Source organism: Emys orbicularis, chromosome 8, assembly GCF_028017835.1.
Source record: "Emys orbicularis isolate rEmyOrb1 chromosome 8, rEmyOrb1.hap1, whole genome shotgun sequence".
In the NCBI taxonomy this organism is placed as follows: Eukaryota; Metazoa; Chordata; order Testudines; family Emydidae; genus Emys; species Emys orbicularis.
The window spans coordinates 98,742,916-98,768,088 of NC_088690.1; the positions used below are offsets into that span (position 1 = coordinate 98,742,916).

The following is a 25,173-nucleotide window of genomic DNA, read 5'->3' on the forward strand; positions in this document are numbered from 1 at the left end:
TGTCAGGGAGATCTCAGGGACTGGCACCGGTCCACAGACTGGTCATTGAGAAACACTAAACAGATCTTTCTCATCTCTAACTTCTATGGCTCTAATACCTAGTGCATAAACAGGTATTTGTAAAACAACTAAGGGTCTGATCTTGCAAGGAGCACCATGCAGGCAGAATCCTGGGCCTACGCAGAGCTCGTTGCAGAATGCAAGCCTGAAAGTGGAGCACAAATTATGCAAGTGTCACAAAATGCAAACTGTTTAAGGTTTTATAATTTCATTAATTATAAATTCATATAAACGATCACTCATTTGTATGAGTTTTTAATTATTTATAATGACATGAAGCCTGTCTGCACTGTACAAAAGTCTTACCGTTTTTCCTGCACCATTTGGCCCCACCAAAATGGTTAAAGGACTAAAGAAAGTGATAACTTGTTTGTCTTTGTCCTCTACCCCAAAACTCCTCACTCCAAGGATGCTCATCTTATCAATCTTAGACATTTCTGCAGGATATTTTTCTTCTTTTCTGAATCTCAAAAATTAATTTTCAAAATCCTACAAAATAAACAGTTAAATTTAGTGATGATTTAGGTAACAAACATTATCCCATTTCTCCCCAAAAATCTTGTACTATCAAAAAAAAGTATGTAGTGTGTAATTTAAGAAAGCAGAGCAAAGATTCTTTGATTAAGGTGTGGATTATAGACACTCCTTTAAATTATGTTGTAATGAAAATCTTATTTTTGGTTTAGATATTTTCTCTTTTACAGTGAAAAGCCAACCAAAATATAGAATGGTAAATTAAGAAATTTACCACTTTTTACTTATTCCCCATTACAACTAAACAACTAAGGTCAGCCTAAAAATGTCTAACATTTCCTGAGTGTTTAGTAAAAGAAATATCTTGAATTAACTATAGTAAAAACTATAACTGAATTTTATGAGCTTTTGCTCAAAAGGTGTCAATAAGAAAAAGTTATAGAAATTAACACTTTTTCTTGAAAAATTTCAAAATTTGGTGTTGCACTACAAACACAGTATCAAAACTCAAGCACATATGGACTGGCTTTCACGTTGTTCTACAGTAATCTCCTTCCCCAACACACCTCCCCACAATCTAACATTTTAATTCACATGAGGTCCTAGTGCTATGAGATATTTTTGTCTTTGCTAGATTTACAGGCCTAGACCTACAATGCTACAATCATGCAGGTTGGCCCTGGCAGCCACATGGAGTTCACTGAAATCAGTGGAACTGAAATCAGGGTCATCAGCCCATATAGAGCTGTTACAAGATTGTGGGGCATAGTATTTAGGGGCAGGAGGTTTTCTTACCTATCAATATTTGTCAATATGATTTATTTACAATTTAAGAAAAATAAACACAAGAGCGGACGTCCCCAAGGCAACAATCCAGCAATGGAGAGAGTGTAAAGGGATTATTGATAATGAACACAGAGAAAGGAATTGCTGGATGAAACCAAGATGGGCATTTTAGTTGTTCGGCTGTTATTCCATTAGGTGAGGCATGGAGCAATTTGCCCTGTGCATCATTCCCTGTCAGTGATCACTGCAGCATGGTATTTTTTGAGAATGAAAGGTTATTTCCCATGACAGGCAATTTACTGCTGCAACAGATGGGGAGTAGAAAAAAGACATTTCTCAGCAATAACAGATCGCACCTGATTCCACAGATTATTTATTATTATTATTCAATTCCAGAGATTATTATCTATACTACAGTAGCTCCTAGAAACCCCAAATGAGATCAGGGCTTCATTGTGCTAGGCACTGAAAAAACACATAGCGAGAAACAGTTTTTGCTGCAAACAGTTTTCAATCTAGACAAGATAGACCAAATATGAGGTGAAACTGCTCCACAGAAAAGTGAAGTGACTTGCCCAAGATCACAGTATAGTACAGGACAATGGTTGAGTCATACACAGGACACAAGTTTCCTGAATCTCAGTCCAGTGCCCTATCCACAACACGGTAGGCAACCTATGGCACACGTGCCGAAGGCGGCATGCAAGATGATTTTCAGTGGCACTCACACTGCCCAGGTCCTGGCCACCGGTCTGGGGGGGCTCTGCATTTTATTTTAAATGAAGCTTCTTAAACATTTTGCAACCTTATTTACTTTACATACAACAATAGTTTAGTTATATATTACAGACTTATAGAAAGAGACCTTCTAAAAAGGTTAAAATGTATTACTGGCACGCAAAACCTTAAATTAGAGTGAATAAATGAAGACTCGGCACACCATTTCTGAAAGGTTGACGACCCCTGCACTAGAACATTCTAGCATGTTACTCTGGTGGGAGTGGGCACAGGAAATTTCCTGGAAAGAGCAGGACACCAACTAGTAGTGGGCTAGGGGAATTTCCCTAAAATGGCACATTTCCATGGTGGGGGTGGAAATTTTCCAGCCATAGCAGATTAGGATACCGGCTGTGGGTGCAGGCTAGTTTGCCAAGATGGCAGATTAGCAGGGTGAGTGGGGGCATTAGGCATTTTCTAGAGAGAGCAGGTTATGCGGGAGCACAATGCATTTTCCAGACATGGCAGATTATCATGATAAGAGTTGGTATGTGGTATTTGCTACTGATGGCAAGTTGGGGAGAGGTGGGCACAGAGAATTTTCCAGGGATGGCAGGTTAGTGGGTGGGGTAATTTCCAGGGATGCCAAGTTACCAAGGTGGGGGTGGGCAGGGGGCATCTTCTAGGGATGGTGTGTGGGGAGCATAGTGGTGGGCACAGGACATTTTCCAAAGACGGTGGGTTGGGGGCAAGGGCACAAGGCATTTCTAGAGATGGCGGATTAGGGGGTGGGCATGGGGCATTTCTGGGGTGGCAGTTTAGGGTGTAGGTATGGGGCATTTCTGGGGGTGGCGAGTGGGTACGCAGCATTTCCAGAGATGATGGAGTCTGGGGCTGGGCACGGGGCATTTCTGGGGGTGGCAGGTTGGGGTGGGCACAGGGCATTTCTCAGGATGGCGGGTGGGCATGAGGCATTCCCAGGGGGTGGCAGGATGGGGGGGGGGGTGGACCCGGGGCATTTCCGGGAGGGGGGTTGGTTCTAGGGAGTGGGGTCGGGGAATCTCCGGGTGTGGCGTTGACCGGGGGCTGGGACTCCAGCGCACCTTTCCAGACACATCATACCCCAGGCCGGCGCCCAGCTAGCGCCTGGGCCAGGGCGGGGAGCGGCCGCCCAGCGCTCCCCTTCACCTGCCTTTCCCAGTGCTCCCCATTCCCCCAGGAAACAGACCCAGCCCGGGCAGCCCACGGCGCCCCCAGCAGAGACCCCCGCGCCCCAGGTCACCTCACAACAGGCCGCAGCGCCGCTCACGCTGGTTGTTGCCCTCCCTCTGGCGCCAGGCCTCCAGCGCGAGCGAGCTCAGCCCCGCCCCCCGCCCAGTTCAAGAAGGGAGCGCGCCCGGGCTGAGCTGTGTGTGGCCGGGCTGAGAGCGCGGCCTCTCCTCAGGTCTGTGCGGGCCATGCGGCCACCCGGGCCCGCTGCCTAGCCAGGCACCAATGGTTCCCACACCGATCTCAGACACTCTCCCGCCACCGACCCCCACACTTACATCAGCCCCCACTATACCCACCTCACACACCCCGCATCTTCCTCCATGCCCATGTCAGCCCCCCCCTACCCACCTCACACACCCCGCATCTTCCTCCATGCCCATGTCAGCCCCCCCATACCCACCTCACACACCCCGCATCTTCCTCCATGCCCATGTCAGCCCCCCCATACCCACCTCACACACCCCTCATCTTCCTCCATGCCCATGTCAGCCCCCCCATACCCACCTCACACACCCCTCATCTTCCTCCATGCCCATGTCAGCCCCCACAATACCCACCTCACACACCCCGCATCTTCCTCCATTCCCATGTCAGCCCCCACAATACCCACCTCACACACCCCTCATCTTCCTCCATGCCCATGTCAGCCCTCACAATACCCACCTCACACACCCCGCATCTTCCTCCATTCCCATGTCAGCCCCCACAATACCCACCTCACACACCCCGCAGATTCCCTATGCCCATATCAACCCCCCACTATACCACCTCACACACCCCGCATCTTCCTCCATGCCCATGTCAGCCCTCACAATACCCACCTCACACACCCCGCATCTTCCTCCATGCCCATGTCAGCCCCCCACAATACCCACCTCACACACCCCGCAGATTCCCTATGCCCATATCAACCCCCCACTATACCACCTCACACACCCCGCATCTTCCCCATGCCCTTGTCAGCCCCCCACAATACCCACCTCAACCCTCTCCCCTGTGTCCCTATCAATCACCCATACCCACCTCAGAACCCCATCTTCCCCATGCCTATATCAAACCCCAGTATACCCATCTCAAACCCCCTCCCCCAGCGACCCCCACACTGACATCAGCCCCCCTATACCCACCTCACACACCCCACATCTTCCCCATGCCCTTATCAAACCCCAGTATACCCATCTCAAACCCCCTCCCCCAGTGACCCCCACACTTATATCAGCCCCCACTATACCCACCACACACACCCCGCATCTTCCCCATGCCCATGTCAGCCCCCCACAATACCCACCTCAGACCCTCTCCCCTGTGCCCCTATGAACCACCCATACCCACCTCAGAACCCCATCTTCCCCATGCCCATATCAAACCCCAGTATACCCATCTCAAACCTCCTCCCCCCAGCAACCCCCACACTTATATCAGCCCCCATCCACCTCAGACCCCCACTATATCCACCTCATACCCCCTTCCCCATGCTTGTATCAACCACTCATACCCACCTCAGAACCCCATCTTTCCCATGCCCATATCAAACCCCAGTATACCCATCTCAGATCCCCACATATCAGCCTCCCCAGGACACCCTCTTCAGACCCCCATCTGCCCCATACCTATATCAGTTTCCCTACTATCTACCTCAGCCCCCTAGTTCCCCTCGTAACTACCTCATTCTCCCCCTTCCCCCGATGATCTTTAGGGAACAGTATAAGATACAGCAATATATCAACCTTTTTCATTAAACATTCCCTCCGCCCCCTCGATCCCCATGCTCTTTTTTCTAAATGAATTGTTGTTGGGAAATTTTTGTTCTTCTCTGAATTGTCCATTTGTTCAGTCAGTCCCCATCTCCCTTCTCTTCCTTTTTCCTTCACTCCCTTCACTCCCTTCTTTCTTCCTTTTTCCAAGTTACCATTGGAAATGGGGGGTCAGAGGGAAGAAGAGAAAGGGGAGATGAAAGAACAACAACAAAAAATCATGAGAAATTGTGAAAAATATTTCCCCCCCACAAAAACTACAATTTCTTAACCAGCTTTCTACAGCAGTTTGGTCACCTGACTGGGGGCCATCCTTGGGTTACCGATAGGGGCTGACTGGGCTGCAGGTGCTCTTCATTGAAAGAAGTTGTTTAATCCAGCTCTGAAGATCTGAGAATGGGTGTATTAAAGCTGTCTAAATAACTAACTTATTTTAGATCAGTACATGCTGCCTCCCTGATGTCAAGTCACCTCTAGGCTTGAATTCTCACTACTTTGGCTTTAGCAACCAAGGCCAGGCAAAAACTTGGGGTTGTCCAAAACACAGCAGTCAGCCTTCTGAGTGAGGCGAGCCACAAGGAATACATTGGATAAGTGCTCTGCATTCTATGCTGGTTGATATTAATTTTTTGGTCTAAATCTTCAAAGTCCTTAATAGGCTGAAACTAGATTATTTTATCATGTAAAGCCCCCACTCCCCAAGACTACCTCACACATCAGAGACACCAGAGCAGTTAGCCCACACTAAAGAAATGAAGGCTAGATGTTATCTGCGTTTGGCCCTAGGTTATGGAACACGCCCACTAGAGATCAGAATATGCTCTAGTCTGTCCAGTTTCAGAATCCAGCACAGTCCCTCCTTTTTGTGAAAGAAGTTGTATGCTGATAATCATATATATATATATATATATATAGTTCAAGTGATCAAACCAAAGAGGAGTAAGAACACAGTCTTTTGTTTTTATTTTTAAATCCACTTACTCTGTTTAGCACTTCAGTACTGTCAAGATAATTATTCCGGTTAAAACCTAAGAGAAATGATGTTTCAGGTCAGTGGGTAAGAGTTCCATCAGAGCTGAGCTATGCACCTTACATGGCAAAATAATCCCAACCATATTCGTGGTAATTGTGCGTGTTTGAGGGGACTTTTTTCTACATTCATGGCCTGGGCTTGCACATCCGTGGCAGAGCAGCGGTTGTACCATGACGCTGATGTCAGTGTAAGCCATGCAGCTGCTCTCCCTCAGAGACAACCTTGAGCCAGGAAATGGTTACAGGTTGTAGTCTAAACAGTATTGTATGAGTTGGCGATTTATGAACTTGAATGAGAAGTCTATAAATTCATACAAAAGCCATAAAAATCCCATTTAAAATATTAGTGCTTATTGTAGGATTAGGATACAATATAGCAATGTATCTTACTGTAGGATTATTATTTTAAAATTTAATTTTAGGGACAAAAACAACTTGTCCTTTAAATCTACCTGGAAAATAAATAGTGTTTAGAGATTAGTGTTGTGCAATTAATTTATTAATCTCAGTGCCATGGGGTGTTATTGAAGCTAAGGATTTAATAGGATTCAAAAAGGATCAAACATTTAGATGAGTAATGTCATAGTGGTGGGCATAGCATAAGAACCTAAACAAGATGGACTAAGAATACCTTCAGTTACATTACATAGAATAAATAATTATAAGGGATCTGAACCCTCATGTTTTAGTACAAGTATCTGTCTCTTACATCCTTATTTAACACTAATCACTGTATTATTTAGGTGCTAAAATACCACTACTGCAGTATGAAAACCTAGATAGATAGCCTTTTCTTAACCACCTTAAGTAGGAAAATATTTTCTCCATAGGCACACTATTGTATAATTGTCTATTATGTATATTTTACACCTTCCTCTGAAGATGTTAGTATCAGCCACTTTTGGAAATAGGATACCAGACTAGAGAGTCCATTGGTCTGATCCAGTCTGGCAATCTTTATGTTCCTAAACACTATAATTGTGGTTGCAATAACACCTCCATTACAAATCCCTGTTTTTAGTTGTTCATAACTTTCTGAAAGTCTTCTAGAAGGAAATAAAACAAAAACACCTCAGCAACTTTTTCCACTGAAAAAAATTAAGATTTCTGTTGCTCATCACTGAACAAAATCACTGAACAAAAACAACTTAAAATTTTCTCTGTGTCTAGTCCTCACTAAAAAATTAGTATATTTATTTATTTGGAAAACAAACATATACCCAACTAAATTATAAGAAAATTAGAAACAATTAAAAGTTGCTTCCTGATCTATCCAAAGGGGAATTGCTAAATATCTTAGTCAAGACCCCCATGTAATTCTATTGCCACAAAATTCATCTCTCCCACAGAATTTTGCAGGTGAATCTCCTTTGGCTGGCACTCAGAACAGAGTTCAGATTTCCAGAAATGTTTTTAGTTTAAAAAGCTGAACAGATTTGTAGTCATATCAAGACATTAATGTGGAGTTGTGGCCCCTAATTTCAGACTGCCACAATGATGAGTATGGCCTGAAAGCCATAACAATCACACATTTGCACTAAATAATATGGATAATTAAAGACTTAGATGTGGATTTTCTCCCAATAGGCTAGAGACATCATAATGGGAGAAGAGGTCCACAGAAACTCATGTTCCACAGCTGTCTTTGCATATTTTTCCACACCATCTCATTATGAACTCATAATGCTACAACCCTCTTTCCTTTCAAATTCTTTTTCAAGACCCATTGTTATTATGATGCCTGCAAGAAACTGCCAACTGATGATGGATAGATAGAAGGCTAGTTTATATCTATTCAAAAAATATTGTACATTTTTTTATCCCTCTCCCACAAGCCCCATATAATGCTAGTCATCTTAGATTGTAAGCAAATTGGGGCAAGCATCTGAAATGTCTGGAAAGTGCTTAGCACATTGTATATTCTACTATAATTCAGATGATGATGATAAATAATAAAGTGTGACATAGCACCTGTTCCCCATCTGTCTAGAAGAAACATTTTATTTTATTTGTAATATTAAAACAAATAATTAACACCAGTTCCTGTTTCAGCTCTACACTGTGGGAAAAGGAAATCTCTTCTAACCAGAGAAAATGTTTTTGATCTCTGTCTTCCTTGCCAGTTGCTCAAACCTACTACTGCCTCTTTTTGTCCCTCTACCTCTAGCTGAGCCTAGGATATCCTCTTTGTGGACAATGGTGTAGGCAATGACTCCTATCTTTAAGAATCCCAAAAGGTCTTTTCATTCAATTAATGAGTTTCTGCGCTTCAGTGAATCTTCATTTTGCTGAATTTCAGAATTAATCGTGAGAGTCAAAAACATAGCTTTTAAGTTTAAATATTTTTAGCCACCATATTCTGCAAGACAAAGCATACCTATTCATATTCATAAAATTAGTACGGTATCCAGAAAATAAGTTCTGCCTCTGTATGGAGGGCTGACTTGTTTATGTGACATACATCTTTTGTTGCCTTTAAAAGGGCTCTATAAAGTAGGGAAAAGTTCAGAGTACCTTCTGTAATACAGAAACAAGGTGACTCTTCTATCCTGTTGTTCAGAGGTATGTGTTTAATCTTTTTTAGCAAGTTTTTTATGACCAATTTTTGTCTTCTAATAAGCACTTGGCAAACATATTAAGGTAGTTTTTGTTCTTTATGCAGACTCCACTGTTTTTTCAGCACATGCACCTTCCCTTGAAAAACTGAAAGACTTCTCTACACACACACATTTTAGGGAGAGTGGGGGCTTTGGTTGCTAATTTCTACTCTTATTTCTATCATGGATTAGCTAGTTGACTTTGGTCAATTCACCCTTCCTGTGCTTTGGTTTCTCCATCTGTAAGGTTAATAATACCTAGTACATTTCACAAAGGATGATGAGGGTTAATAAAGTAAAGTTTATAAAATTCTCAGAGATTCTTGGGTGTTTAAAATGAACTATTATTATTTACGAGGAAGAATACCAGCTTTACAACTGATCCAGCAATCAAATCTCCCATTGAATGGAGGATCTCATCTAAAATAAACCAAACACAAGAATTCCCCAAGTGTCCAGGTTTCCAATGTGACGTCTGTGATGTGAAAGCAAGAGCAGAATCACACATCTATATTTAACAGCACGAGGAATACTCACATTTCCTTTGTAAAAGTTTTTGGTATCTTGACAAATCTTATCTGCAAAGGTATTTTTCCCTTTTTGATGTCAGAGTGAAAGGAAACCCCCGGCTCCCACAGTGAGGCCTCCCACAATATGTAAAATAATTAGCACTTGTCCTTTTCCTATATGAGAAAATTTTCCCTTTATCATACACAGTTAATTCAATATTCAAGATGTAGGTGAGTATATATAAACAGGTTCTGATGTCAAAAATGCATGAATCAGATATCAGCTTTCCTAGAAGTGAAAATGCTGTTTCTCTGTTTGTTCTTGTTGAGTTGTTGCCTATCACTCTCTGCGAGCAATGAGATAGAAGAATTTAAAGAAAACTTGGAAGCTTTTGTGAATTTGACAAAAAAACAGGTGGGCCATTAACTTTTCCCCTTCGTTTTCTTTTGCTTTTTTGCATTGTAGCATAAAGTTGGTGTTCGCGGCTTTCAACTCTGGTTTACAGATATGGTTTCTTGTTTATTACAATTGAATGTTCAAGGTAGTGTGTGTTGAACCCTTTTCTGAAGTCTATGCGGCAATTGCTTCCCCAAAGGAAGTTCAGAAATAGAAATGTAGATGAAGATGATATGAAGCTAGAGATAATGAACAATGGCAATGTACATTTAAAAGTATCTGTTTACAATATTCCTTTTTTTAAATTTTAGATCTTTCTTCCAATACTAAAGAAAAATGAGGTAAGATTTTTTTTAAAGTTTTTTTATTGTTATAATTATTTCATATTATGGAAGTCCACCTAATGCAAATTATTGATATTTATCTGTAACACACTGTTAAAAAGAAGAGAACTCAGTGACAGTAGAAGATATGTACTGTAGTTTAGTAGAAAGATTATATTAACATAGACTACTATAGATTAAATGCAGTTTATATATTTGAAAGGTTTAATTATCATCTGAGATACAAGTATATTAAAATTTGTCCATTAATTAATTATTTATTATTATTATTATTAATTCTGTTACACTTTAATTGAATGGTTGTAGACTTCCAGGGTCATATTTAATGCCAATAATGTTGAGGACAATAAATTGTTAAACAATGCCATGAAAAATCTGATCCTATTACCACTGAAATCAATGAGAGTTTTGACATTCACTTTAGTAGGAGCAAGACGGAGCCTCAAAAGCCCTGATCCTTTTAATACTTACTCCTTGGCCTAACTTTCTGCATGTGAGTAGTTTCACTGAATTTAATGGAACTACTTATGTGCGTAAAGTTAAGCACACATAGTAAATCTTTGCAGATTTGGGGCTTTATTCTGTCTAGCATGTGAACTGCAGTGCATATAGTTGGTTACAGAGTTGTATGTGAGTGATTAATATTTAATTTGTTTGAGTAGAATATAATTTTGTCATTGTTTTATATTATAGTGCAAATGTGCTCATGATTACCTCAGTAATACTGAGAAATATCTGGAAAAATTAACAGAAAAATTTAACGATGAGCCAAAGGCGAAGGAACGTCTTCGTCTGATGCGATTCAATATGAAGCAGCTGATGCATAGATTAGAGAAAGGAGATAAAGTAAGTTTATTGGTATGTTTCTGATAATGGTTACTCAGGCGGAAACCTGAGATTACTACTACAGGTTTGCTTATTTTGTCTCCATTAATAAAAACAAAACAAATCTGGACAAAATCCTGGCCCCTTTGAACTCAATGGCAAAATTCCTGTTGACTACAAAGGGACAGAATTTCATCCTCTGTACCTACGAATTGTGCAGACAACTAGTCTATACAAAATCATATTTATATCACTGTTTGACCAGCATCTTCTCTCGCCCCCACTTGTTTGTTTCTCCTACCTGTTCCAACTTGTCCTCAACTATCATTGTAAACTCTTTAGGGGCTCAATCCTGCAAAGTACTGAGCTCTCTGTCTCCCATCCAGCAAAGCACTTTTGCACATTTTTAGCGTTAGGCATATGAATAATCCCATAGAATTTAATGGGGTTTGGATCAGACCCTTAGTCCCCTAAAAGATGTATTAGATTTTAAACTAAAGGTGCACTTGAGATTAGCTAAAAGACCAAAAAGACGTGTGATAGTCAACCAAAACCCATGAAACAGACACACAAAATAACCCAAATAGAAACGTTCCTGTTTTTCCAAGGTCTTATTTTCTTTATTCACTTATGTAGATGATTTCTCTCTCCTTACTGAAAAATTTACATTGAACAAAATGTCATTCTTAATTTATGCTGCTTTTTTGTTTCAACTAATGTTTCCTTTTTTAAAAATGTTGATTGTTTATAGCAAGCACAAATATTAACTTTTTAATTTTTCTAGGTAAATCCATCTAAAAGCTGTGGGAAAACAGAAGTAGGACTGAGGAGGGCATTGAAATTCTATAAAGGCTTCTTTGAAAGACTGAATGAATTTAATTGCATCAAATCCCAATGAACTGAGACGAGCAACACATCCTAGTTGGATGTATGTTTTAGGTAACACATTATTAAGTATTAAGAAAATATTGCAAAATTATCATGGAAATACATAAAGACACACACAATGTTAACGTGAATATCTAAAACATACCAAATGTTTGTAACTTAAATTTATAGTGCATTTATTTATATATATATTTATTTATTTATTTTATTATTTTAGAGGGTGCCTTTATATTTATATAAAGCCAGAGCATTCAAACTATGTTACAGAATGAAAGGGGCAACTAAAATAATGAATTCCATCTTATTCTTTCCTGAGGTACTATAGTATTTAGTATCTTTTAAAATGGTCAAAATTAAATCCTGTAAATGAAAATGATTTAAAATGCATATTAGATGGTCGAATTCAGAGTTCTGTCTGTCGACATCTTTGAAAACAGATAATAAAAACTGGCCTAATCATTACAGCCTCAACTCACAAAAGCACTTCAGAAAATACTTACCTTTAACTCCCATCGATGTCAATGTACTTTCCTGAATCAGGGCCCAACTGCATTTCTATGGCACCCATTATGGCTCATTATATTTATTGTATTAATGTCATAGCACAGTGATTTTCAACCTTTTTTTATTTGCGGACCCCTACAAAACTTCGAATTGAAGTGTAGACCCCTTTGGAAATCTTAGACCCCAGGTTGAAAAACACTGTTACAGTATATTTATGTCAACATATTTATTGTGGAAACAGAATGTATATATTTTATATAATTCCAGAGTAATATTTATTGTCAAACTGTGTTAGATTGTAAGCTCTTTGGGCAGGGACTATGTCTTTGTATCTGTTTGTACAGAAACTAGCACAATGGGGCTCTGATATTAAGTCTTCGCACTACTACAATATAAATATTATATTAGAATAATAATAAATAATTATAATAATTTAATGTTTAATTTGGATGGACAATTTTATCAAAATTTTTGTTTGGAATAGTTTTGAGTTAGTATTTTTATAAAATGAATTCTGTATTCATGATTTATTTTCATAAATAAAGATATTGCTTTGCATACACTAACTACAGTGTGAGATGAATAATTTGTGGATTTTTTTCTCCAATCATGATTAAAAATGATACTCTACTCTACTCAATGAGTAGTGATCAACGGCTCGATGTTTAGTTGGCAGCCGGTATCAAGCAGAGTGCCCCAGGGGTCGGTCCTGGAGCCACTTTTGTTCAACATCTTTATTAATGATCTGGATGATGGGATGAATTGCACCCTCAGCAAGTTCGCAGATGACACTAAGCTGCGGGGAGAGGTAGATATGCTGGAGGGTAGGGATAGGGTCCAGAGTGACCTAGACAAATTGGAGAATTGGGCCAAAAGAAATCTGATGAGGTTCAACAAGGACAAGTGCAGAGTCCTGCAATTAGGAAGGAAGAATCCCATGCACCGCTACAGGCTTGGGAACAACTGGCTAAGCAGCAGTTCTGCAGAAAAGGACCCGGGGATTACAGTGGACGAGAAGCTGGATATGAGTCAGCAGTGTGCCCTTGTTGTCAAGAAGGCCAACGGCATATTGGGCTGTATTAGTAGGAGCATTGCCAGCAGATCAGGGAAGTGATTATTCCCCTCTATTCGGCACTGGTGAGGCCACACCTGGAGTATTGTGTCCAGTTTTGATCCCCCCACTACAGAAGGGATGTGGACAAATTGGAGAGAGTCCAGCAGAGGGCAGCGAAAATGATTAGCGAGCTGGGGCACATGACTTACGAGGAGAGGCTGAGGGAACTGGGGTTATTTAGTCTGCAGAAGAGAAGAGTGAGGGAGATTTGATAGCAGCCTTCAACTACCTGAAGGGGGGTTCCAAAGAGGATGGAGCTCGACTGTTCTCAGTGGTGGCAGATGACAGAACAAGAAGTAATGGTCTCAAGTTGCAGTGGGGGGAGGTCTAGGTTGCATATTAGGAAACACTATTTCACTAGGAGGGTGGTAAAGCACTGGAATGGGTTATCTATGAAGGTGGTGGAATCTTCATCCTTAGAGGTTTTTAAGGCCCAACTTGACAAAGCCCTGGCTGGGATCAGGGCCGGATTAACTTTTTGTGGGCCCAGCACCAAACATATTTGTGGGTCCCCGTTGGGGAAATAGGGCATGTGATGGGGGGTGGTCCGCAGAGCAAGGGGCCTGTTGGGGGCAATGAGGCGCAGCGCAGTGGGAGTGGCCCCACTCAGCCCAGCACAAGGGCGCTGTTTACAAACCCACAACTGCTAGACGCACATTGGCCCACCCAGCCCTGTGCTGCCAGCATGTCCCTTCCCCCCTGCCCAGTGCCCTGCCCTTATGCCCAGCACCCCCTCACCCAGAGACTTCCCCCACAGATCCCTATGCCCAACGCCCCCTCGCCTAGAGACCTCCCCCACATATCCCTATGCCCAATGCCCCCGGACTCACTATGCCCAGAACCCTCTGCCCAGAGACCCCTCCCGCTGACCTCCCACCACAACTGCACAGCACCCTGCACACCATACCCCCTGCCCAGCTCCCCCACCCACAGATCCCCTACTGTCCAGCACCCCCTTCACAATCCCACCATCACAGCTGTACAGCGCCCCATATTCCTGAGGGAATTCTGCATCAAATTCTGTGCATATTTTAAAATTCTGCAATTTTTTTTTTACAATAAATAAATGTGGAAGCTCCACCATGGCAGTGGGGAGCACAGGCCACTGGCTGCATGGAGGTGGGAGAATACCCTGCAGCCTCCCCTGCCCCCCTGGGACAGGGACTTGGCAGTGAGGCTGACCCTGACCCTGACACAGCACAAGGGCCATGCCTGCCACAGAAACACCTGGGGCCCTGCCCCTTTTGCGCCAGGCACACCACATGTGAGCAGGGAGGCTCAGCCCGGCAGCAGGATCCAAGTGCAGAGGGACTTAGTGTGGGGGGGCCAGATGAGGGTAAGAGGGTTCTGTGTGGGGCAGTACGGGTGCAGAAAGCTCAGTGAGGGATCTCGATGCACAGGGAGGTTCCAGGTGCAGGGGCAATGGGAGTCTGCAGGGGGGACCAAGTGAAAGTGGTTGGAGCTCAGCAGCGGGTGGGTATGGGGGGGGTCTGGATGCAGGGGATGTGGGGTTCATTTGGGTCGGGGTCCAGGTGTAGGTGGTTGGGGCTCAGTGGGAAGGGTGTCGGGGGGGGCTCATCGGGGTAGTACAGATGCAGGGGAGGTGGGGCTCGTCAGGGTGAGGGTTTGATGTGCTTGCTTAACAGGGGAGCCCCAGCTGCTGCCAAGGGGATCCGCATGCTGGACCCCGGCTCCCCCTATCCCCTTATCTTCCCCATCCCATCCCCTTTCCCTACTGGAAACCAGACCAGCACCCCTGTATGTTAGTATTGTTCAAGATAGTTAGACTTGTAAGGATGTGTTTAGACTCAATAAAATGCTTGTAAATTGCCGCATACATTAATCTTACTTGTAATGTATATATCCCATGCAATAAGGTAATATGTAAGTTTTACTTTATAACTGTAAAAATGCCTGCTCTGAATTTGTGAACTCAGGCAAGAGGAGTGGTTCTCCCACCCCCCAAGGAGGACTATCAAAACGAAGTGGGCCATTGTGAAGAATCACGATAAAAAGACTGGGCTAATGGCTAGGGTGACCAGACAGCAAGTGTGAAAAATCGGGACAGAGGGTGTGTGTGTGGGGGGGGGTAATAGAAGCCTATATAAGAAAAAGCCCCAAATATCAGGACTGTCCCTATAAAAACGGGACATCTGGTCACCCTACTAATGGCCCTCTCACACCTATAAAGGTGCTATGTGCAAGGAAGCTTCTCCCATCAACCTAAATTCTGGAAGAAGGAAATAAAGATCTCTGACATGAAAATTCTTCATCTCTTTACTGTATGAACTCTGACAGGGCTGGGGCTAGGAAACAAAAGAAGAGATTCCTGGGGTCAACTTGAATTAGCCCTGAAAGACATTCGGTGCTGAGAGATTACATCTCCGTTACCTTTTGGAACCATAGATGGCAACTCATATGTGTATATATGTTGCCTGCTTCAACCTGTAAATAACTCTCATTGCTTTTTCCTACTTAATAAACCTTTAGTTAGTTTATTACAGGATTGACTACAAGCGTTGTCTTTGGGGTAAGATTTAAAGTACAAATTGACCTGAGGTAAGTGACTGGTCACTTGGGACTGGGAGCAACCTGAATATTTTGTGATCTTTGGTGTAAATGACCATTTATCACTAAGTCCAGCTTGCCTGGGTGGCAAGGTACACTGGAGTCTGTGACTCCATGTTAAGTCTGTTATAGTGCTTCACGAGTTAACATTTGTTGCTGGGTTGATGAAATCTACTTATAGAACATACCACCAATTTGGGTGTTTGCCCTACTTTTTGACAGTCCGCCCTGAGGTTGTCACTCATAGTTGTGAACCACTCCAGACAGGGTGACAGAGCCAATGAGTACTAATAAAATGATCTCAAATTTCAATTTTGCCCTTTCCAGCAGGGGTCATCGAAAGGTAATCAGTCTTACATGATTTTAATCAATTAAAGATCCTTTGGCTAGGGTCTGGATATTTAGTATACTTGTTAATTCAGGGCTGCTGAATACAGAAAAAAATCTGAAATTTGAACTCTGAAATTTCTGCCACACAGGTCACCGATTAGTAATTGTGATGTAGGGCCACATGCATCCCAGAGTAAGAAATGGAAGGACTCAAGAAATAGAAGAGCAAATCCCAGTTTAATAGCAACAATTAAAAAAACCAACAACTTAGAAATAACCTGTGCCTCCAGACCAAGCTCCCTTCACAGAGGCCTGCATCCCATACTGCAGTGCCTGCATATCTTACCAGACCTTGACCCAGACTCCCTCCAATCTGTTAATTCTCTAATTTTATACATTGGATAGGGTTCCCACCACCCCCTTCCTCTTAAAGGGATAGCACCCTATCAAACTGATCAATCTAGTTTTACAAAAATTATATTAATTTCTTCCATGAGGCACATTGGGTAAGTGGCCTCCAATTTTTGACAAATCAAAATATTTTTAGGCCATCAGTTCTGCTGATCGGATTTTTAACCAACAAAACTGCCAGAAGCAGGTGAGTGTGCCATAGGAAGCAACAATGAGAGTCAGATTCCCCTAAAACTCTGCAAACACACATCAGTTTTCTATGGGTTATCTGTTCCTCATGCCATGCTGCACCTGATCCCTTTTCTCCCTCCAACTGGCTCAGGAATTGGGGCTGAAATAGAGGGAGGGAAAGAGCTAGAGAAAGAATGTTGCAGCTGGAGGGTTAAATCAAAAAGGTTTGCAGACTGCTTCAGATTTTCTTACACCAGTCATGGGTAATACTAAGTACTGGCATGATGAAACTGACCAATAGCTACTCAGATGTTGGTAATACAGAATAGGAGGCTCTGACATGTATTTTTAGAAAAGGTGGAGACTAGAACTGGGGTAAGAAAGGAGGTGGACTGTGTGTTCCAAATAACCTGTGAAGCAACAGAAAAGGAACAACCTCTGCCAAAAGTGGGAGCTGAGGTCTGCAAGGTCGTCACAGCTAGTAGAGGAAAGAAAGCAAATGGATTCACAGAGGTAAATGGAGTCTTGCAATGGAGAGTCTTGGTACAATTAAATTAATTTTTGTAGTGACTGGAGAGCTAGTGGAAGTCTTTCAGGTTGGGCATGATGTGACATTGGTATGAATGGATGAAAGGGCATGCTGCAGAGTTCTAAGCAGGATGGACTTGGGATAGGTGTGATTTTGGGAAGCCACAGAGGAGAGACTGTAACAAAGGTAAAAAGTAACAAACCTATAAATAAGTAACGTGGCAGAGTAAGGATCAAGGTGTTGGCCGAATCAGGCTATGTTGCAAAGATCATACTAGGCAGATATGCAGAGTGCAGCAATGTGAGGAGAAAAGGAAAGCTCAGATTTGAAAATGACTCCAAGATTACAGATAGGCAAAAGGAAGATCAGAGCTGAGGATGTCCATCTTGGGATTTTCAACTGAAGAAAGCTAAGCTGGAGACAGGTGTTTTGGTGGAGACAGATTTGAGGGAAGTCAATGGAGAATTGAAGGGAAAGAGAGAGTTGTGCCATTAGAATAAAAGTGGCATTTGGGGTTGATTTGCAAAATGTTAGGCCCACATGGGAAGAAATGTGAAGGAGGAATGCAAAAACTTGGGACAATCCCACTAAGGAGTAGTTTAGTGTCCATGGTGAGGTCACAACTAGAGACAAAGGTAGTGGTGGAGAGAAGGGAACAACCCCAAATGAGGAGAGAGCCATCAAGACTAGAGTAGTGTTTAAAGCATTCAGGAAATTGCAAGGCATTTAAGGTGTGGTCCAGATGCTTTAGTGAACACCTGGAGGATAAGTAATATGAAAGAGCCAGAAGCAGCAGAGTAGAGGAAGGTGGTTCAATGCTGTGGAAGAAATGGAAACCAGAATGGAATGGATCAAGGATTCTGTGGACAAGGAGGTGGCTGGAGAGCTGGAGAGGCCCGCGCCAGTATTTTGCTAGGAAAGCATAAGATAGACACAGAGCAGTAGGGGTTGAGGGTGTTAGGTGCACTGAATAGTGTTGTGCGTGTTGCAGTGGAGGGCAAGTTTGTTGAGAAGTGTTATGTCACCTGCAGTTTGGTAAGAATATTGTGTGCACTTGAAAGTATGATGTGTTGGATTACAAATACCCCTTGCCTTATTTTTACTTGCTTATTGCTGAAAAATGAAAGAGACAGATTTTGTACCAAACGAACATCCAGTTTGTTAAAACTAGTATCCTCTAGTTTTAAACTGAACATAAAAGTGTTCTGATACGTCAGTGTTAAGTATAGTGTAAGCAACTCGGACAAATAGATACATACAATAAATATGTGGTAATGAGTTTCATGTGTTAATTAGACATTGCACAAAAAAACCTATTTCCTTTTACCTTTTAAATCGTTGCCTTTTCATTTTATCGAACATCTTCTTGATCTTGTACCTGGGAAAGAGCAAAGGCATTCAGCTGGCCTTCACCATATGTATTATTTATTTTTCATTCAAACCTTTCTAAAAGAAAAGTTTCTCTTTTAAGTTTTCTCCTTGTTACGAAAAACCCCCCACACCACTCCATTCTGTTTTTGTTTCTCTTTCTGATTCTGCCAGATGAATGCCTACTATCGGTTTATATTGCAACCATCAAAATATCCCACATATTATTCTTTGTCTCTTGGTTACTACGATCTACCATATTATCTGCAGAGCTCTTATTCATTGCGCCCTAATTATCAGTTTGAGATGATTTTCTATGCATCATTCGGAAGATTTGGCTGTAGCACTTCCTGAGAATCAAGGGCTTTAGGAATTTGTAAAACTGTAATGTAGCAAAACATCAAGTTCTAATCTCATCAGTGACAATGATAATCTTGTTCATTGTGGTGTTTGATTTTAGTAATCTACATCATCACTAAAACTGATTGAAAATCAAAATTTCCACATCTGTTTTCATACCAAATCAGGGCAAAGTCAAAATACTGAAACTTTTAATAGAACAAAAAGTGCCCCAAAAATTCAATTTAGAAGTGTCAAAATTAGGGCTGTCAGTTAATCACAGTTAACTCAAGCAATTAACTCAAAACAAATCAACTTGATTTAAAAATTAATCACGATTAATCACAGTTTTAATTGTACTGTTAAACAATAAAATATGGTAATGCCCATTCAAATTTACTATAAATATTTTTGGATGTTGTGACGCAGTAGGGAGCAGGGCGGATTGACCTGGGAATATCATCTAGTTTTACTGGGACTGTCTGCATTGGGGTGGGATAGCAGGGGATGACTTTTCTTGAGGGATGATACCTGAGCCTGTAACCTGAGCCGGGAGGGGGATGGGGCCAGGTGACACCTTTGCCCGGGAAACTGGACAAAGGCTGGAGGAGGAGCTGGGGGGAGGAGGAGTGAAACTGCTGGAGGGGTTTTTTCCAGTCTTGGGCTGGCTGGGGAATTGGAGGGAACCCCAAGGTTTGGGTCTAAGCTCCCTACCCCCCAGAAGGACCTGACTAAGGGGTCCTGTTTATGCCTACAAGCTCTGGTTTGGACTGTGTTCCTGTCGTCTAATAAACCTTCTGTTCTACTGTCTGGCTGAGAGTCACGGTGAATCGCAGGAAGCTGGGGGTGCAGGGCCCTGTCGCCCCCCCAAACTCTGTGACAGATGTTTTTCTACATTTTCAAATATATTGATTTCAATTATGCTAAACATTTGTAAGCCCCTTCATGCTTCGGCCATCATTCCAGAGGACATACTTCCATGCTGACGAAGCATGAAGGGGCATACAAATGTCTAGTATATCTGGCACATAAATACTTTGCAATACTGACTACAACAGTGCCATGCGAACACCTGTTCTCACTTTCAAGAGACATTGTAAATAAGAGGGCAGCATTATCTCCCATAAATGTAAACAAACTTGTTTGTCTTAGTGGTTGGCTGAACAAGAAGTAGGACTAAGTGGACTTGTAGGCTCTAAAGGTTTATATAGTTTTATTTTTGAGTTCAATTGGGAGTGCTTTGTTCCAGGTGGGCCTTGAGTGGGCCTGACTGGTATATAAGGGCAGTCAGCAGCGAACCAGCTGAGCGGCGAACAGCAGAGGCTAACAGAGGGAGTTTGCCTGGGAGCTGTCCGAGAGGAGGAACGCTAAGTGCTGCATTGGGGGGCTGTGTTGGTGAGTATCTGAGTGTCTGTTGCTGGGACAGTTTGTCAGTTTGACCGTGTGCTTGATTGCTTGCTTGTTTGTTTGAAAAGTGTGAATTGGGAGTGCTTTGTTCCAGGTGGGCCTTGAGTGGGCCTGACTGGTATATAAGGGCAGTCAGCAGCGAACCAGCTGAGCGGCGAACAGCAGAGGCTAACAGAGGGAGTTTGCCTGGGAGCTGTCCGAGAGGAGGTACGCTAAGTGCTGCATTAGGGGGGCTGTGTTGGTGAGTATCTGAGTGTCTGTTGCTGGGACAGTTTGTCAGTTTGACCGTGTGCTTGATTGCTTGCTTGTTTGTTTGAAAAGTGTGAATTGGGAGTGCTTTGTTCCAGGTGGGCCTTGAGTGGGCCTGACTGGTATATAAGGGCAGTCAGCAGCGAACCAGCTGAGCGGCGAACAGCAGAGGCTAACAGAGGGAGTTTGCCTGGGAGCTCGCCTGGGGAGAGCTCACTGAGGCTTTCATCTGCAGGTTTCTCTGAGTAGTTCTTGCAAGAGCTGAGGAAGCTCTTAAGAGGAAGGTGATATGGAAGGTGAGCGATCAGCTGTTGTAACCTGCACAGGTTGTGCCATGTTTGTCTTTCTTCCACAGGACAGAAGCGACTTTGTCTGTACAAAGTGCAAGCTGGTCTCCATATTGGAAGAAAAGGTTCGAGGTCTGGAGAAACGAGTATCGACTCTGCGTTGCATAAGGGAAAATGAAGATTTCCTGGACAGACGTCAGGAGATGCTTCTACGGCCACAATGTTCTGAAGATTCAGAGCAGGCGCAGCAGGGACAGACGGATGATGAAGAAGTTTGGCAGCATGTGACCTCCAGAAGGAGCGTCCATGTACCAGCAATGGAGATACAAGTGAGCAATCGTTTCCATGTTCTCTCTACAGGTACTAATGCGGAGAGTGGAGTAGATGACCCATCTGAGGGAAGGGAGCAGAAGGAGACTCCACCGATTGGAAGGCAAAAGATGCACTATCCTAGGGATGGGGGTTCCACGACCACCACTCCCAAGAGGAGGAGGAGGAGGGTGGTGGTGGTCGGGGACTCCCTCCTCAGGGGGACTGAGTCACCTATCTGCCGCCCTGACCGGGAAAACCGAGAGGTCTGCTGCTTGCCAGGAGCTAGGATACACGATGTGACGGAGAGACTGCCGAGACTCATCAAGCCCTCGGATCGCTACCCCTTCCTGCTTCTCCACGTGGGCACCAATGATACTGCCAAGAATGACCTTGAGCGGATCACTGCAGACTACGTGGCTCTGGGAAGAAGGATAAAGGAGTTTGAGGCGCAAGTGGTGTTCTCGTCCATCCTCCCTGTGCAAGGAAAAGGCCTGGGTAGAGACCGTTGAATCGTGGAAGTCAACGAATGGCTACGCAGGTGGTGTCGGAGAGAAGGCTTTGGATTCTTCGACCATGGGATGGTGTTCCAAGAAGAAGGAGTGCTGGGCAGGGACGGGCTCCACCTAACGAAGAGAGGGAAGAGCATCTTCGCCAGCAGGCTGGCTAACCTAGTGAGGAGGGCTTTAAACTAGGTTCACCGGGGGAAGGAGACCAAAGCCCTGAGGTAAGTGGGGAAATGGGATCCTGGGAGGAAGCACAAGCAGGAGAGCGCAAGAGGGGAGGACTCCTGTCTCATACTGAGAAAGAGGGACGATCAATGAGTTATCTTAAGTGCCTATACACAAATGCAAGAAGCCTGGGAAACAAGCAGGAAGAACTGGAAGTCCTGGCACAGTCAGGGAACTATGATGCGATTGGAATAACAGAGACTTGGTGGGATAACTCACATGACTGGAGTACTATCATGGATGGATATAAACTGTTCAGGAAGGACAGGCAGGGCAGAAAAGGTGGGGGAGTTGCGTTGTATGTAAGAGAGGAGTATGACTGCTCAGAGCTCCGGTATGAAACTGCAGAAAAAACTGAGTGTCTCTGGATAAAGTTGAGAAGTGTGAGCCACAAGGGTGATGTCGTGGTCGGAGTCTGCTATAGACCACCAGACCAGGGGGATGAGGTGGACGAGGCTTTCTTCTGGCAACTAGCAGAAGTTGCTAGATCGCAGGCCCTGGTTCTCATGGGAGACTTTAATCACCGTGATATCTGCTGGGAGAGCAATACAGCGGTGCACAGACAATCCAGGAAGTTTTTGGAAAGGGTAGGGGACAATTTCCTGGTGCAAGTGCTGGAGGAACCAACTAGGGGCAGAGCTTTTCTTGACCTGCTGCTCACAAACAGGGAAGAATTAGTAGGGGAAGCAAAAGTGGATGGGAACCTGGGAGGCAGTGACCATGAGATGGTCGAGTTCAGGATCCTGACAAAAAGAAGAAAGGAGAGCAGCAGAATACGGACCCTGGACTTCAGAAAAGCAGACTTTGACTCCCTCAGGGAACAGATGGGCAGGATCCCCTGGGAGAATAACATGAAGGGCAAAGGGGTTCAGGAGAGCTGGCTGTATTTTAAAGAATCCTTATTGCGGTTGCAGGAACAAACCATCCCGATGTGTAGAAAGAATAGTAAATATGGCAGGCGACCAGCTTGGCTCAACAGTGAAATCCTTGCTGATCTTAAACGCAAAAAAGAAGCTTACAAGAAGTGGAAGATTGGACAAATGACCAGGGAGGAGTATAAAAATATTGCTCAGGCATGCAGGAGTGAAATCAGGAAGGCCAAATCACACTTGGAGTTGCAGCTAGCAAGAGATGTTAAGAGTAACAAGAAGGGTTTCTTCAGGTATGTTAGCAACAAGAAGAAAGTCAAGGAAAGTGTGGGCCCCTTACTGAATGAGGGAGGCAACCTAGTGACCGAGGATGTGGAAAAAGCTAATGTACTCAATGATTTTTTTGCCTCTGTCTTCACAAACAAGGTCAGCTCCCAGACTGCTGCACTGGGCAGCACAATATGGGGAGAAGGTGACCAGCCCTCTGTGGAGAAAGAAGTGGTTCGGGACTATTTAGAAAAACTGGACGTGCACAAGTCCATGGGGCCGGATGCGCTGCATCCAAGGGTGCTAAAGGAGTTGGCGAATGAGATTGCAGAGCCATTAGCCATTATTTTTGAAAACTCATGGCGATCGGGGGAGGTCCCGGATGACTGGAAAAAGGCTAATGTAGTGCCCATCTTTAAAAAAGGGAAGAAGGAGGATCCGGGGAACTACAGGCCAGTCAGCCTCACCTCAGTCCCTGGAAAAATCATGGAGCAGGTCCTCAAGGAATCAATTATGAAACACTTAGAGGAGAGGAAAGTGATCAGGAACAGTCAGCATGGATTCACCAAGGGGAAGTCGTGCCTGACTAACCTAATTGCCTTCTATGATGAGATAACTGGCTCTGTGGATGAGGGGAAAGCAGTGGATGTGTTATTCCTTGACTTTAGCAAAGCTTTTGATACGGTCTCCCACAGTATTCTTGCTGCCAAGTTAAAGAAGTATGGGCTGGATGAATGGACTGTAAGGTGGATAGAAAGCTGGCTAGATCATCGGGCTCAACGGGTAGTGATCAATGGCTCCATGTCTAGTTGGCAGCCAGTTTCAAGCGGAGTGCCCCAAGGGTCGGTCCTGGGGCCGGTTTTGTTTAATAGCTTTATTAATGATCTGGAGGATGGTGTGGACTGCACTCTCAGCAAGTTTGCCGATGACACTAAACTAGGAGGCGTGGTAGATACACTAGAGGGTAGGGATCGGATACAGAGGGACCTAGACAAATTAGAGGATTGGGCCAAAAGAAATCTGATGAGGTTCAACAAGGACAAGTGCAGAGTCCTGCACCTAGGACGGAAGAATCCTATGCACTGCTACAGACTAGGGACCGAGTGGTTAGGTAGCAGTTCTGCAGAAAAGGACCTAGGGGTCACAGTGGACGAGAAGCTGGATATGAGTCAACAGTGTGCTCTTGTTGCCAAGAAGGCTAACGGCATTTTGGGCTGTATAAGTAGGGGCATTGCCAGCAGATCGAGGGACGTGATCGTTCCCCTTTATTCGACATTGGTGAGGCCTCATCTGGAGTACTGTGTCCAGTTTTGGGCCCCACACTACAAGAAGGATGTGGAAAAATTGGAAAGAGTCCAGCGGAGGGCAACAAAAATGATTAGGGGTCTGGAGCGCATGACTTATGAGGAGAGGCTGAGGGAACTGGGATTGTTTAGTCTCCAGAAGAGAAGAATGGGGGGATTTGATAGCAGCCTTCAACTACCTGAAGGGGGGTTCCAAAGAGGATGGAACTCGGCTGTTCTCAATGGTGGCAGATGACAGAACAAGGAGCAATGGTCTCAAGTTGCAGTGGGGGAGGTCTAGGTTGGATATTAGGAAACACTATTTCACTAGGAGGGTGGTGAAGCGCTGGAATGCGTTAACTAGGGAGGTGGTGGAGTCTCCTTCCTTGGAGGTTTTTAAGGCCCGGCTTAACAAAGCCCTGGCTGGGATGATTTAGTTGGGAATTGGTCCTGCTTTGAGCAGGGGGTTGGACTAGATGACCTCCTGAGGTCCCTTCCAACCCTGATATTCTATGATTCTATGATTCAGTTATGTACACAAAATTCTACATTTGTAAATTGCACTTTCATGATAAAGAGATTGCACTACAGTACTTTTAGGAGGTGAACTGAAAAATACTATTTCACCTACTACTAAGTCACCTACTACAAGACAGGCCCAACAAAGAAATTAACAGAACGCCACTAGCCGTCACCTACAGCCCCTAACTAAAACCTCTCCAGCGCATCATCAAGGATCTACAACCTATCCTGAAGGACGATCCCTCACTCTCACAGACCTT

At 43.7% G+C, this 25,173-nt stretch overlaps 1 protein-coding gene across 1 annotated transcript in view; it reads right to left on the reverse strand.

Annotated features, from left to right (window-relative positions):
• The window catches only part of RAD50 (RAD50 double strand break repair protein), a 44,705-nt gene extending 44,172 nt beyond the window's left edge, over positions 1-533 (reverse strand). Inside the window, exon 1 of the mRNA XM_065409125.1 lies at positions 367-533. Coding sequence (XP_065265197.1) covers positions 367-495 — 129 coding nt within the window. The 5' untranslated portion in view covers positions 496-533. The remainder of the gene's footprint in view (positions 1-366) is intronic.
• Positions 534-25,173: the final 24,640 nt, after the last annotated feature.